Source organism: Nansenia antarctica (genome assembly GCF_963989245.1).
Source record: "Nansenia antarctica genome assembly, chromosome: 12".
Lineage (NCBI taxonomy): Eukaryota > Metazoa > Chordata > Actinopteri > Argentiniformes > Microstomatidae > Nansenia > Nansenia antarctica.
This window is the reverse complement of record NC_137682.1, coordinates 18,513,935-18,528,329: the sequence shown is the minus strand read 5'-3', so window position 1 is coordinate 18,528,329 and position 14,395 is coordinate 18,513,935. Positions and strand designations below refer to the sequence as shown.

At 41.4% G+C, this 14,395-nt stretch overlaps 2 protein-coding genes across 2 annotated transcripts; one reads left to right on the top strand and one right to left on the bottom strand.

The window, feature by feature from the left end:
* Positions 1-213: 213 nt before the first annotated feature.
* sbspon (somatomedin B and thrombospondin type 1 domain containing) lies at positions 214-5,230 on the top strand (the record flags this gene model as incomplete). Its single annotated transcript, XM_080543613.1, has 5 exons — positions 214-439; positions 2,688-2,882; positions 3,015-3,093; positions 4,143-4,322; positions 5,059-5,230. The coding sequence occupies 5 exons, from the start codon at positions 214-216 to the stop codon at positions 5,174-5,176; spliced, it is 798 nt and encodes a 265-aa protein (XP_080399739.1). The 3' UTR covers positions 5,177-5,230.
* terf1 (telomeric repeat binding factor (NIMA-interacting) 1) lies at positions 5,224-11,024 on the bottom strand. The gene is made up of 10 exons (XM_080542901.1): positions 10,825-11,024; positions 10,642-10,731; positions 10,221-10,348; positions 10,035-10,121; positions 9,327-9,476; positions 7,568-7,677; positions 7,371-7,415; positions 6,417-6,520; positions 6,106-6,260; positions 5,224-5,917 (listed from the first exon to the last, which is right to left on the bottom strand). Exons 1-10 carry the CDS (start codon positions 11,003-11,005, stop codon positions 5,753-5,755), a joined length of 1,215 nt encoding a protein of 404 aa, XP_080399027.1. The 5' UTR covers positions 11,006-11,024; the 3' UTR covers positions 5,224-5,752.
* Positions 11,025-14,395: the final 3,371 nt, after the last annotated feature.

Sequence of the window (14,395 nt, the reverse complement as noted above, 5' to 3'; positions counted from 1 at the left end):
GACGACACACGTAGACACATACACATACACATACACACTCGCACAGACACACATACACAGACACATCTTGGAGAGGACACTGGCAAGCATACACACCACACACATTGAGGAGAGGACATAGACAGTATTACTCTCTCTCTCTTTTGGACTTGTTTGGGGGAAGCCCAGGGGGTGTCACTTCGGCTTGCCCCCCCATTTTTTGGGCACGTGGCGATGGGGTCATCCGTGGAGTTTTCTGGCTTGTTGCTGCTGGTGGCGGCCGTGCTGGGATTGTACCACTTAGCGGACGGGGGGTGCTCTGGAAAGTGCTGCCGGGGTTCAGATCTCACCTGCGTGACGAAGGATTGGAGGATGGACCGCGTGTATGGGACCTGCTACTGTGACGAAGGCTGCGTCAGGACCAAAGACTGCTGCTTTGACTACCTCACTGAGTGCCCAGGTAAGAGAGGAGTTACTTAGATATCACTGTATCTATATCTATCACTATAATAATAATAATAATAATAATAATAATAATAATAATAATAATAATAATAATAATAATAATAATGATAATAATAATAATAATAATAATAATAACTTTTTATTTGTATAGCACTTTTCCTGCAAAAAAGTTGCAGCTCAAAGTGCTTTAATCATTATATAATCATAATTTAATTATTATAGATATCACTATCTGGCTATATAATAGAGAGGATTTATAATTTACTCATGATAAAAGCTATTTTGACCAGAAACTCCAACCTAATCTAACCTTCCTAAACTACAGTAAACCCTAATCCTGGGTAGTCAACAAGTCGGTTCCTAGCTCATAATATACTGCCTGTTCGTGTCAGCCTGTCTGTTCGTGTCAGCACTGACGATTATCATCACTTTCATCTGTTCTCTCATGGCAAGATAGTGATAAGTAGGTCTGGTAAATTAACTGTGTCCACATACGTAGATTATATTGAGGGATTTATCTCTATTTATCTACAGTAAGGGCTTAGCACTTTTCCCATGATAACTGGTACAGGTATGTGCAAGATTCTATGCAAAATAGTTCAGAAGAGGTTTTATTTGATGAGTCAGTGTTAAGGTACAAACTTTGTGCTGACGCTGGTTTTTCACCAGCAGTCAGGTTACTGTTTGTGTAACTGATATACAGGAAAACACAGAATGTTGTAACCACAAGTCATCTGACTAATGAAATAGGCCCTCTTTTTTTGGACTATTTTACATATAATTAATTGATGTACTGAATGGAATTCTAAAACATATTAGAGACAATTACTTATTTTTCATGCATTTGGAGCAATTACTGTACATAACAAACAAGCAGGATCTAATAGGCCTTCTTCTTCTTAGAAATCTTGGAGGAGGCATTGAAAATATAATTACTGGATTAAATGGACGAATGGACGAGTATATTTAATTTCAGCACTCAAACTGCTCAAAGTTCAAGCGTTAATTGGTGTGATTAAAATAATTTTCTAACACTTTGTTTGTTTTTAACACGGTTTCCCCATTTTGACCCTTTGCAGGGGTAAGCCTACCATAGTTTTCACTGAGCGCGTGCATGGATTTTATTTGATTTATGAAATGAAATGAAATAACGGAGAAGGACACACCAATAGACACGCTGATGAAGTGACACGTTTTTTTTAAGCCGCTCTTCACATGGTCAGCCTCAGTAAGCCACTGCGCAGATTTGCTGATATTGATCAACAATTTGGTGGTTATTTCTCACAGCAGATGATTTGTAGATCAGACTGATTCTGCGCAGCGCCTTGTTCAAACCATCAAATGCGGAGGCTGTATCTCACAGACCTTTGCAAACTGTGCTCACTGTCCAGCTTGGTTAACTTATTCTATTTTTGAATATACACCTATTAGTTCTTGGCATAGGCTGAAGAGATTTGACAGGCAGTCAAGTTCATTATAGTAATTAAGTCAGACACTTTACATGTTCCCTTGAATTCATTTGTGTTGTTGTTGTAGCAGCTCACAGCTGAGAAGATCCATGCATCTCAACCTCATTGTAGACAGAGCATGTCATGTTTAATACCATGGATACAGGGGAGTAAATACAAGTGAGAACATTTTGTATTCATTTATGCCATTTAAGTGTGTTTCATCAGTTACATTGGTTCAGATATTTTTTTTTATCACACCTGTTGAATTGTTATTGGTTAAGAAGATGCTAATAAAAACATCTGGATGCAGATTATGTTGTGTTTTCACCCTTTATATGACAACCCAATGTAGAATGAATGAATCAATAAAAATAACCCTTTAATTCAGGCAAAAACCAAACCAAAACCTAAATTAATTAGATTATTGTGTATTGTTTATTATGGATCCCCATTAGTCATCACCATAGTGATGGCTATTCTTCCTGAATTTGTGATCACAGCAAACCATGCGATAAACTCATTTGACAGCCTTAATGGAAACACAAATCCTACAATATGTGTTGATTATGGGTGTCGTCACTACACAGACAGAGTGCTTGTGAGTGGTTTCCCATAGGTTCAAGAACACTGAGAATATGGCTAGAAATTGCCATATGTGTGTAAGTACTAGTCTATTTCTGCCTTATCCACCTTGTCAATGTACTACAGCTCTAGCTTGCATTGTTGCATGCAGAAACAGTCATGCACCCCTACCTACCGTATCTGTCCCCCTGCATGTGTGTGACCCTCCAGCCCAGTCGTGTGTGGTGACCCAGTGGAGTTACTGGAGTGGCTGCGCCCAGTCTTGCCAGCCCTCGGTGCGCGTCCGCCGGAGGCACATCGAGATGGAGCCTCGTAACAGCGGAGACCCCTGTCCCGGCCTCGAAGAGCAGGCTGGCTGCATGGAGTACCGCGACCCCCAGGGGGCGTACTGCGCTCAGACCACAGGTACAAACACACCTGTACACAGGGGCCTGATTCTAATCCTTTCAAAATCCTTTCTTCCTTCGCAGCGTGGAGAATTGTCTTGTGTTTACCAATACCGGTCAAATCCTCATATCTATGTCGGTCTCTCCTCAGGGCCAGCTTTTATCACCAGTATGGAGTTTGGTAAAGGAAGACCAAAGACTGACAACTACGGCGCTCCTCTGGACCCAGGGTATGTGAGTGTTAGGTAGCCGAGGGTATGTGAGTGTTAGGTAGCCGAGGGTATGTGAGTGTTAGGTAGCCCAGGGTATGAGAGTGTTAGGTAGCCCAGGGTATGTGAGTGTTAGGTAGCCCAGGGTATGTGAGTGTTAGGTAGCCACACGCTGTTATGAGGACTCATGTCATGCTTATGTATTAACAACGCCTAGAGTTCCACCTGTTCATCAGAGAAGGCAGGGATCTGGTTTACAGCCTGTGCTTCTTATTCATTTAGTGGTAATAGTAATAGAGTAGCTTAGGGAATAGTAGAATAGTAAATGACTAGCTTAGGGCTATTACCACCTTTCAAGTTGTTTCAACGATCTCTCTGATGTGAAACTCAAAACGTTGCCCCTGTGGTTGTTTTCTCTCTGCCTGAGAAATGTCTAAGCATACAGTATTTGCTCACCTGGACATCTCACACACACACACACACACACACACACACACAAACACCCCCAAGCCCACACCCACACCCGCACGCACGCACGCACACACACACACACACACACACACACACACACACACACACACACACACACACACACACACCCCCAAGCCCACACCCACACCCGCACACACACACACACACAGACACAGACACAGACACACACACACACACACACACACACACACACACACACACACACACACACACACACACACACACACACACACACACACACACAGCTTTATAGGCCTTCACTGAACCCTTTGAAATAAAACATGAGCTGACAAAAGGTCTGATCCACAATAGGTGTGTTGCTTTGAACAGACAGAAAAGACAGAACCACATCCAGTTGTGACCTGACCTACCAGGCTCCCTATTACATACTGTTGGACTTGCCCTAAACATATTAACCTGGACAAAAAGGAAACATTAGTCTTTTTTACTGTATGAGGGCGCCCATGTTACTTAATATGTTGATACAGTATAATATATTAGGGAGTGCCGCTGGCAGGCCCAGCACACTCCCTGGGCATCACTGTAACTTGAACCCTGCACCCCATCTCCTTTCTCAGGTTCTGTATGGAGTATAAGATGGAGTCTCTGACGCCCTTCTGTACACTGGAGAACCAGCCACACACACACTGGATGCAGTACATACGTGAGGGATACACTGTGTGTGTGGCCTGCCAACCGCCCGCCATGCATAACCATAGCAACAACAGCTGCCAAGGAGATGGCCAAGAATTTGACAGGTATGGAGGGGTCGTTTGGGAAAATACAGTATGTTCATGCACGACACACAGTTTAATAGTAAATCTATTTTATAGATTTAGTGTTGAACTACTGCTATCGTTTCTCACACTGCACTGAATTAAAAGCTCAGATAAAGCGTTTCTGTAAAATGTCTGTGTTTTTGTTTTTAAAACTGAAACATGTTGGACACGTCCGTGTGAAAGGGGTGTGACAGACAGATGGACAGAGAGACACAGAGTGGCTGGACACAGTGTTCTCTTTGTGCTGTAGAAGACTGTACCCCTCATCACTCTCCTGTTAGGATGACCTTTGGCCTTTAACCCTGGTCTCACGCTTTCTACATATCACTGTCTATCCATTCTTCTCTTTGAAGAGAAGTTTAGGGAATACAGAGTATGGTCTCTTGTAAACCGTCTCACTCATCTCCACTCAAACCGTTATTGGCTATTGACAGCTACCACCAGTCAAGCCCTTATCCCCTATTGGCTACTGACACCTACCTCCACTCAAGCCCTTTTCCCCTATTGGCTACTGACACCGTGTCTGATAATATATCCATAGTATTTGTTTCCAAATCTATTATCTCATGTAGACTGTGGAGTATATAATTAGAGTCAAAGGGTTGAAACACCCTCAAAGTATGACTACTTCCAAAATAGAGCACAGCTTCTTGTGTATTCTTGCTTAAACACAGGCTGTTAATCCTACGGTCTACATGTTGTGTGTGTGTTGCAGTAAGGCGATGCTCCATTGGCAGGCTGTGGGGAGCCCACGCTGCAGAGGGACATGGAAGAAGGTCCAGAAAACACAGCAGTGCTCCTGTCCACAAGTCCACAGCTTCATATTCATCTAAACCACAGCACATGTCTCAATGTTGTGTCCTAATATGGACACCTGAGGGGATCCAAGTGGATATATCCTTATATGTCCTTGTGGATAATAATCACGAGATCAGTCTATTATTTATGAAAAACAACATAAGTAATATCTACTCCAAAACCACACAGATCAACGTCAAATGAACATTGCCTTTATTGAACAGACTCAGTTAGCAAATCGAAGTTCATAGAATGCTTTCCTCTATGTACAGACATAATCATATATTACATTTAAAAAAACAAGATTGAACATTGTACTACACTACACAATGCTGCTTCACTTGTGTACAATCATAAAAGGATTTGGAGCACCCTCTGCTGGTGTCTGGTTGTTTTGACATTGACATTGTTTTGACTATAACAACGTTACAAAGTTTTACGAATAATAATAATAATAATGACCAGATGGGCCACTTTAGTTCACCTACAGAACTTCTCCACATTAATATAAGATTATTGTGCATAACATGTTGCTGGGAAATAATTTAATTTACAAAAACGATAAGGATATCACACACACAACACACACAGCACACACAAGCTCTGTGGCCTCAGACTACCAAAGACTTCTTCAGGTTCCTCCACCGGTCTTTGAGCATGCCTCCGGTGCGACCGCTAAAGTCGTAGTCCTCGTCCAGTAAGATACGTGCCCACTTCCCCTCGCCATGGCGCTTCACCCCGGCCTTCAGAAGCATATCCAGCTCATACGTCCATTTCTGAAGAAAAACAAAAGAAAATAGGTTTGAGCTGCAGTGACTTCAAAATGCCCCAAACTCACAGACAACTCTAGTTTTGAGACAGAATGGTCTCAAAACATTATTGTTCATGTTTTATTAATGAATAATAATAATAAATTGTTATGGGAAAGTAAGTTAGTGATGAAGAAATACTGTGGGCGAAATACCCTCCTCCTGGACATGGTCGTGTCCATGGTCGTGTCCAGCTCAGGTGAAGCTGCTCTGAGTCTGGATGGCAGCAGCTCAGGTGCAGCTGCTCTGAGTCTGGATGGCAGCAGCTCAGGTGAAGCTGCTCTGAGTCTGCATGGCAGCAGAGGTTGCGCTGAGGGAGACGGAGTGCAACCGTCAACTTTGCATGTGCTACGCTTAACAGTTTTTGCTATGTTCTTGTTAATAAAAAAATTACCTACTCATACGTTGCATATGATCTAAGAAAAACACAGCCATTTCTCTGTACTGAGAGAGAGAGAGAACTTACCCAGCTTCGGGCTTTTTGCCAGTTTCAGCATTCTTTTGGGCTTTTTGCCAGTTTCAGGTTTCCATGGTTGCGTAATTTGTGTTGATAGCAGTTTCCTTTTGGGTCTGGGTTAGAAGTAATATATTACGAAACACATTATTTTTGACCTCACATAGGCCCGCAGTATAATGGTTCATATCTTTCCAAGGTAGCGTAATGACCAAATGTACTGGCTTAATGACAGAGGCTGGACTGTGCTGGCATGGGAGGACATTCACCTTTAGCAAGGTGACACACTCAATCATCCCAAAGTCAGACAACTTTCAGTTATATACTGTTATATATATACACTGTACTTTCATTCTAGCATATCAAAAGACCATACAGGTCATATCATAACTAAATATATGTAATACACAGCAGATACACAACCTCATAAGAACAGTAGTCTCATTATTCCTGTTAAGAAATGAGGCAGAATGCACATGATTTACTTTTTAAACTGGAAAGGAGCATTTCTGAACAGAAAACAATATTGAGCAGTTGTTTTCATACTGCTACTGTTGTAAACACATGGCATAGGCAAGTCAGACAACTTTCAGAGTGCTGAGCTAATATACTGTGTCTACTTTCATAATAGCATATGAAAAGACCATAGAGGTCATATGTATGGTTTTGTAATGCTGGTTTTCTCTGTGTACCACATGTAGAAAAGAAGAGATTTGGTGAGGCTGCATTCTCATTTTATGCACCCAAATTGTGGAATGCACTGCCAGTTTACATTAGGGCTGAAACCTCAGCAAATATGTTCAAGTCAAGACTACATTTTTATATAAAGATTGGAGCACTTTGAGCTGCAACGTTTGCAGGAAAAGTGCTATACAAATACAAGTTATTATTATTATTATTATTATATAATAACTAACTAAATATCTGTAATACACAGCAGAGTGGTATAGACAGTCTGATACTAACCTCTTAACTACCGGTAACCTCTTAAGAACAGCAGTCTCATTATTCCTGTTAAGAAATGAGGCAGAAAACAAAATTGAGCAGTTGTTTTCATACACTGCTACAGTTGTGAACACATGGCATAGGCTTATATTGAACAACTGAATTTTAGCCAGTCAGTTTACAGAGTTACAGACTGAAAACACACAAGCAGTTCTTACTCCTTGAAGTGGTCAGAGGATTCGTCGGTGGTGTCCGACTCGTCCAGAGCCAAGGAAGAGTCCTCTTCAGCCTCTTTCCTCGGACACGACTGGACCACTTTAGTCGCAGCCTGAAAGACACACGTTCCAGATTCACAAAGGGTTATGGTACTATATACTTATTCTATCCTTGTCGGCCAATAACAGAAAAGACATCATTTACTAGATCATTAAATTAATATTCCTCACTTCAACGCAGTTTCAATAGCTCATATTTAGGGATAATTAGAGAGATGATATGATCCCGTGAAACCTACTGTCTGTGATCAATCAATATTTTGATTGGGTGTTGGCGGTAATTTGTTTCAGTCACTTTCGGTGTAATATTATATAGAGATGCTCCGATCTGATCGGCGCCGATCGATATCGGCTGATATGCCCTTGATCGGTTTTGATCGGAGTTCTCAAAACGGCCGATCAAACACGGCCGATCAGTTTACATAGAGAAATGGCGTCGCCAGTCTGGCAATATTACACAGTGTCGGAAAGAGACAACAAATATGCAGTTTGTAATGTCTGCTCAAAAGAAATACCTTGCGGAGGAACGCACGCAAGGTCTTTCAATGCCACGAATATCATACGGCATTTGCTGCGTTCGTCGATTCGCTCCGAAGCGCACACTGGGCTCGACGTCATAAAGGGACCGAGTGCTTTGATTGGACGAGAGGCGTTCCACGAGTGCTGGTCAGAGTTCCAGCGCGACTTCACGAGCGTAGTGTAGGTAGTGTTCAGCGACGTCATGTGACCCCGCGAGCAGGAAGTCACTAAGCTAGGCCCATAGCAACAACAACTATTAGCGCGCGAGTTTTAGGTCTTCCTCTGTGCACCTTGCACAAGTGTAGATAGCGAGCGACTTTTCAGCATAGCAGGACATATTTTAGATGATAAGAGGAACAGGGTGAGTGCCAAAAACGCTGAGATGCTTGTATTTCTCAAGGCTAATCTGCCAGTGATGCTGCTTAATCAGAAGTAAGGTTTGAGTCTGAAATCTCCTTAGGTGCAATGTTTTGTTTTTTTGTTTTATTGATTATTGCTGACTTGCTGTCTTATCTCCTCCTAAATATGACTTGAAACTGACTGACTTGAAACAGTATTTTATATTTGGCTATAGCCTGTTTATGTTGCAGTTTAGTTTGGGTATGTTTATTGTTCCTCAGGAAAGCGACAGTATAAGCTCCAAGTTCTCTAAGAGCCCCTAGTTCCTCTCATTCGAGTGGAATGTTGCACATTTGATGTGACAGTGTACATTTTATTTATTATGATTTTTATTTTCACATTTTATTTGTTTTTCCTGAAGTAAGCTACAGGTGGTTGTGAATTCAATAAAACAGATGGTCGTCAATTCATGATACTTTCTCATCTCCTAATTTCATTTAAATACTTAATATACAATGTCAATGGTGTTAAGAATAATTAAAAACATAAATAATGCTACACAATAAATAGAATGCTTCAATTGCCATTTTCGACGCTGTGATCGGTGATATCGGATCGGCAGATCACTGATTCCAGTGATCGGTGATCGGCACCAAAAACCCTGATCGGAGCATCTCTAATATTATATGTGCTACATGATCACATGATACTTTAGGGTAACCTCCTGAGCTGCAGCTAAGGTCTACTAACAAGGTCTACCTACTTAAGTTAGGGGTTACAGTTGGGCCTGAGCTGATCCTAAGCCAGATGTTGATGTTGCAGAAACCGCCCAGAACCACAGTACCTTGAGAAGGAAGTCAGAGGGGTTCTTCTCCAGGTAAGAGTCCAGGAAAGTCTGGATGGCCTCCAGCAGACGAGTGAAGCTGAAGTTCAAGAGGAAGTGGTGGTAGATGTCCTTCTTGCCCACAATAAACGATAGCTTGGTCACCACGTTCTATGGAGAGCAGTCATAATATTGGTGTAACATGTTAAGTCTAAGAGTGCTTCAAGAGAGCATTTGAAGCTGAATAAAGCTTGAGGTTGCTGCATAGCCTGGGGGTATCTATTGGTGAAACCTTAACCCTTAGCCCTAGGTCCAACCTTAAACATAGTGTTAACCCTAGCACCAGCCCTAACCTTAAAGGTCCTCTATTATGGCCCTATCCCATTCCCTTTTTTACCCTTGCCCCTCGCTTTGGAGTGCCACTCGCTTTTCGGAACAGTCACACAAGGGGGATAACCCTTCAAGACCCTGATACGTTATCAGTAGCATCGTAGAAAAGCATCGACACCCGTGAAGCAAGAGGTTCCACGAAGCACCCGCAACACTCACGCAGGATGTGTGTTCCGGACTCTATTAACTGAAAAAGAGCATAATATGACTCCTTTAACTCTTAGCTGCAGCTCCAGTCCTAACCTTAACCCTAGCTCTAATCCTAACCATAGTCTTAACTCTAGCACCAGCCCTAACCCAAACTCTGAGGCAATAAGAATGGCAATAGTAGATGTTTACCTGTGGGATATCACATTCCTCCTGAAGCCATTGCAGAACAGAGGAAGCCATGGAGCAACGCCCCTTCTCCAAGCACACAGCGACAGACTGTGTGAGAGAGGCCATTATGTCACATCAACATACGGTACTCTGTGCAAGAGTCGGTCAACATATAAATCATTGACATCCTTTATGCTAGAAGTTTACCTGAACATACAGGAGATTGGTGACGTGTTCAAACAGGTCCTCATCTACTACCTCTCTTCTCAAGGTAGGCCAGATCTTGACCGCAGACATCAGAGGAGTTATCCGTTCATCTTTGTGAAAATGAACGTCTACAACACACACACACACCACACACACACACACACACACACACACACACACACACACAGACACAGACACAGACACAGACACACACACACACACACACACACACACACACACACACACACACACACACACACACACACACACACACACACACACACACACACACACACACACACACACGTATGACCATGCTGCAAAAGCAAATCTTGGCTATATATGAGCAAGTGAATTAGCAACCATTTGTTTATTTGGTTAGATGTAGGTACAGTGGTCAGATGGTGCAGATGGACGTTACCTAGCTGCTTGCTGTGCATGATCCTGGCCAGGAAAGCACAGATTTTCGTTTTCTGTTTGGCTTTTGAATGCGAGACCCCCTCAGAGACCCCTGAAACAGTGAGGAGATAAGACGATGCATATAATAAGCAAATGAGTTTAGCCCGTGCCAGCTATCCTTTCTCTGCATCTGCCATACACTTACCGACCATTGCCGAGAATGTCTGGTTGAACTCCTCTAATTTGCCTTGTTTGAAATAACGACAAGAAGTTAGAAAATAAAAGTCGATCATCCACGTCTTAGCTTGAGTTTCCACAGTCGTAAAGTTGGCGGTTTCATCCGTAGTGCTGGTGATTGTCACGGTGTTGTTGTGTGTTTCCTCCATCGTGTCTTGCTGCTTTCAGGACAATAACAAACAGTTAAAAAGTTACGCGACGTTGAATTTAAATATCGGCTTCCTCGCCCCCGCGCGGTAAGGTGTGTAACGCTCGAATAGTGACCCCTAGCGTGCGGGAGGGGGTAACACAACACACGCACATTTACTGGAGCAAAGCTTGTTGTATCCCACCAGATCAGTTTAATTGCTCATTGTTTATCTAATTTATACTTGAGTGTTGAGTGTATGGCTCACATACAACTATAATATAACATAAACACATTTCTTTCTTCATATTAAACCACACAATTCTTAGTTTGAATCTTACACACTTTTGACATCAGAAAAGCATCATCAGATTGTGGGTATGGACCAAAGTGTTGAATCCTTGGGAGGATACCTTAACCCTAACCCAGTTAATTTCAACTTCAATGGGGTGATGTCAGAGTCCCAAGGATCCCAATTAGCATTGACCATAGTGCATATTTGCCTATAATGGAAATTGTTCAACTGAATTCTAATATTTGTAGTGTTTTCAGTAGTTTTCTGACAATGGTAATACATAACTTGGTGTCATTGGATGGCTCTGCTCTGTAACAATAACAACTGTAATTTATGCTGACTATTAAATCTATTCTGTGTAAAATATTGACAATCTGTACAAATGATAGTGGTAGCACTGATCCATCACTACATCAAATATGATTCTGTATAGTACGGTATGCCTAAGCACCATGCATAGCGTCATGTTGTTCCATTCAGACAATCATGGATTTAGATTCCTGATAATGCTCATTACCTCCAAATATGTAAATGTAAATACACCAAGCTGTTCATAAAACAGTTTGGAGTATTAAATAAATAATTTGGATTAAAGTAAGCATGCAATGACATATAAAGCTATGAATCTTGATAATGTATTTTCAGATAGGCCTTCAGTCAAATAAACATTTTACCTCAGGATATGTAGTGATTTATTGAGCATGACCTCATTGTTTGTATTGAAATTAAACATATTTCCTATCTGTGATACATTGTTTATCATATTATGATAAGGGTACCCGTTGTAATTTGCATAGTCTGCAACTTCGGAGATTAAGAATGATTCATTGAACCTATTTGTTATGAATGAAAAATCTGTTCTAAGTAAGTGGTTTGCTAAGATGAATTATTAACTCAAATGTTTGGTCTAAAGTACCATGCTGCAATGAATGCTTTTACCCAGCCATCTGAGGAGGAAGAGAGCAGACAGGACACAGGCGCAGACAGGACACAGGCGCAGACAGGACACACACAACCGACACACATGTTATTATATACACATTTATTTGTTATCCTGCATATGCTAATAGACTTAATGGGGAACAATGCTGTTTACCTCTACAGAAATGTTGACATACATACCAAAGTGTTCTGTGGTCACATAATTGTTCGGACTACTACATGCATACAGAGATGCCGCTTCTGACAGTGTCTGTTAAAAACTGAACAACAACAACAACAAAAGTGTCAAAAACAAACAAAATCCCCAAATAAGAGGCAGAATATACATGAACACATGGGGACAAACATTGTAGCAATTATGCTTCATGGGGAGGGGGAGGGGGGGGGGGGTTGGTACAGGAATTACGTGTGGATGACACAGACAATAACCATCCTCTCATAGAAAATAAAGACACAACCTTTAGCCATTTACAATATCACACATTATAGTGTGATTGTGAGACCACACAGCACGCACAGTCCTTTAGCTGTTAGCTCACAGAGTTAACTTCAGCATCCACACCAACATCGTCCAGAGGACACACAACCGACCAACCCAGATCCTCTGTTTCTCTACTCTTACCTGTGAAATGAAGGACTGCTCTACACTCACACATGGAGACATGATACATACAAACAAAGACAAAATAGAACATTAGACTGATAATCATAGATAAGGATTTTCACAAAGAAAGTTAGCATGACCTCCTTTGAAAAGATGAAAGACTAACGAAAATAAATAAATAAATCAAGATGATATTGTAAGTCCGGATACGAACACAGAGAGCGAGGGAGAGTTGGACCACTGATCATTGGAGTGACGTAACTGTTTGGAAGGAAGCTTTGCCAGATCTCACCTAAGACAGATCTCCCTCCAGCCAAACACTAGTGTCCCTGCATCCCAAAGTTGGTTACTCCTTGTACCCACCATTTACCTACTATATGGACCATTGTTCCTGTGAGCTCGCCACAGGGATCTGCCCAATGAGAAGCATCATGGTCGACAGTGCTGATTCATTCACTCATATTGGCTTCAGTAGAAGTCGAACAGGGAGATTCACCCAATGACCAGGAGGATCACTTTCTGTCAGCTTGTCATCCTGTTTGTCAGACACAACACTCAATGATGACTGCACCGCTCTCAGCTCTTCATCAATCAAACAGCTGAAACACCTGTGAAATGAACACCCTCTCCTGTATGTCTGCACTCTTGTTTGTCCCACAGTTTGATGGGGGTGGAGATGGGAGGGGGCGTATGATATCCAGGAGGCAAAGTACTGCATGCTCCCTGGTAGCCAAGACATCAATGTGGATTTGACAACATTATCTTTAAAAAGTAGGAACTAGTTGACATTACCTGTAAATGAAAAACAGAAAGTCTATCCAATCAGAACATCAGAGAGTTATAGAAAACCTGAGAACTCAATAATATTACTTGTATCTATTACTTAAAGACCTGATTTTTTCCTATAAAAATTAGAGTTTTCTGTACAGTGCTATATGAACAAAGCCAAATGACTAGCTACCTTCTCATAAATAACTCTTTATGAAAAGGCATGCATCATTTCAACCACCGTATGGCAGGAAATTGTGGTCGTGCTTGATTTTGGTTTAGAAAAAATAGAATCATTCTCAACATTAATTCACAAAAAACATAAAATACTTTATTTGTGTGTGGCCATTGAAATTATAATATCTCGATAGTTTCCAAAGATGGTATATGTTCAGTTGTTGTGACTTATAAAAGGCCCTCATGGTCAATTGGGATCCTTATCTCCAAAGAAGAATGTAATTAGATGTCCACTGACATCTGGCATTAGGTTGGCTGACAGCACTTGTCAGTCACACAATATCAGTAAGTTTAAATTCTCTGTTTACATTGTGATTATGTTAATGGTAACACTGTTTTTTTCTTTATATATTAAAGATATATCATCTGAAAAATACAAGTGTTGTCTCTGCCTGTACACTTACAAATCCAATAGACAGAAAATAAAGTGCCACAATTCTTGGCCTGCATAGATTGCAGAATGCTGTATTGCACTTTCCACCTCTCCTCAACTGTGAGAACCAACAGAAAATTGTAATTCATCTTTCTCGTCACGGTGCCATTCTGGTTTATGAGGTTCCCTCAAA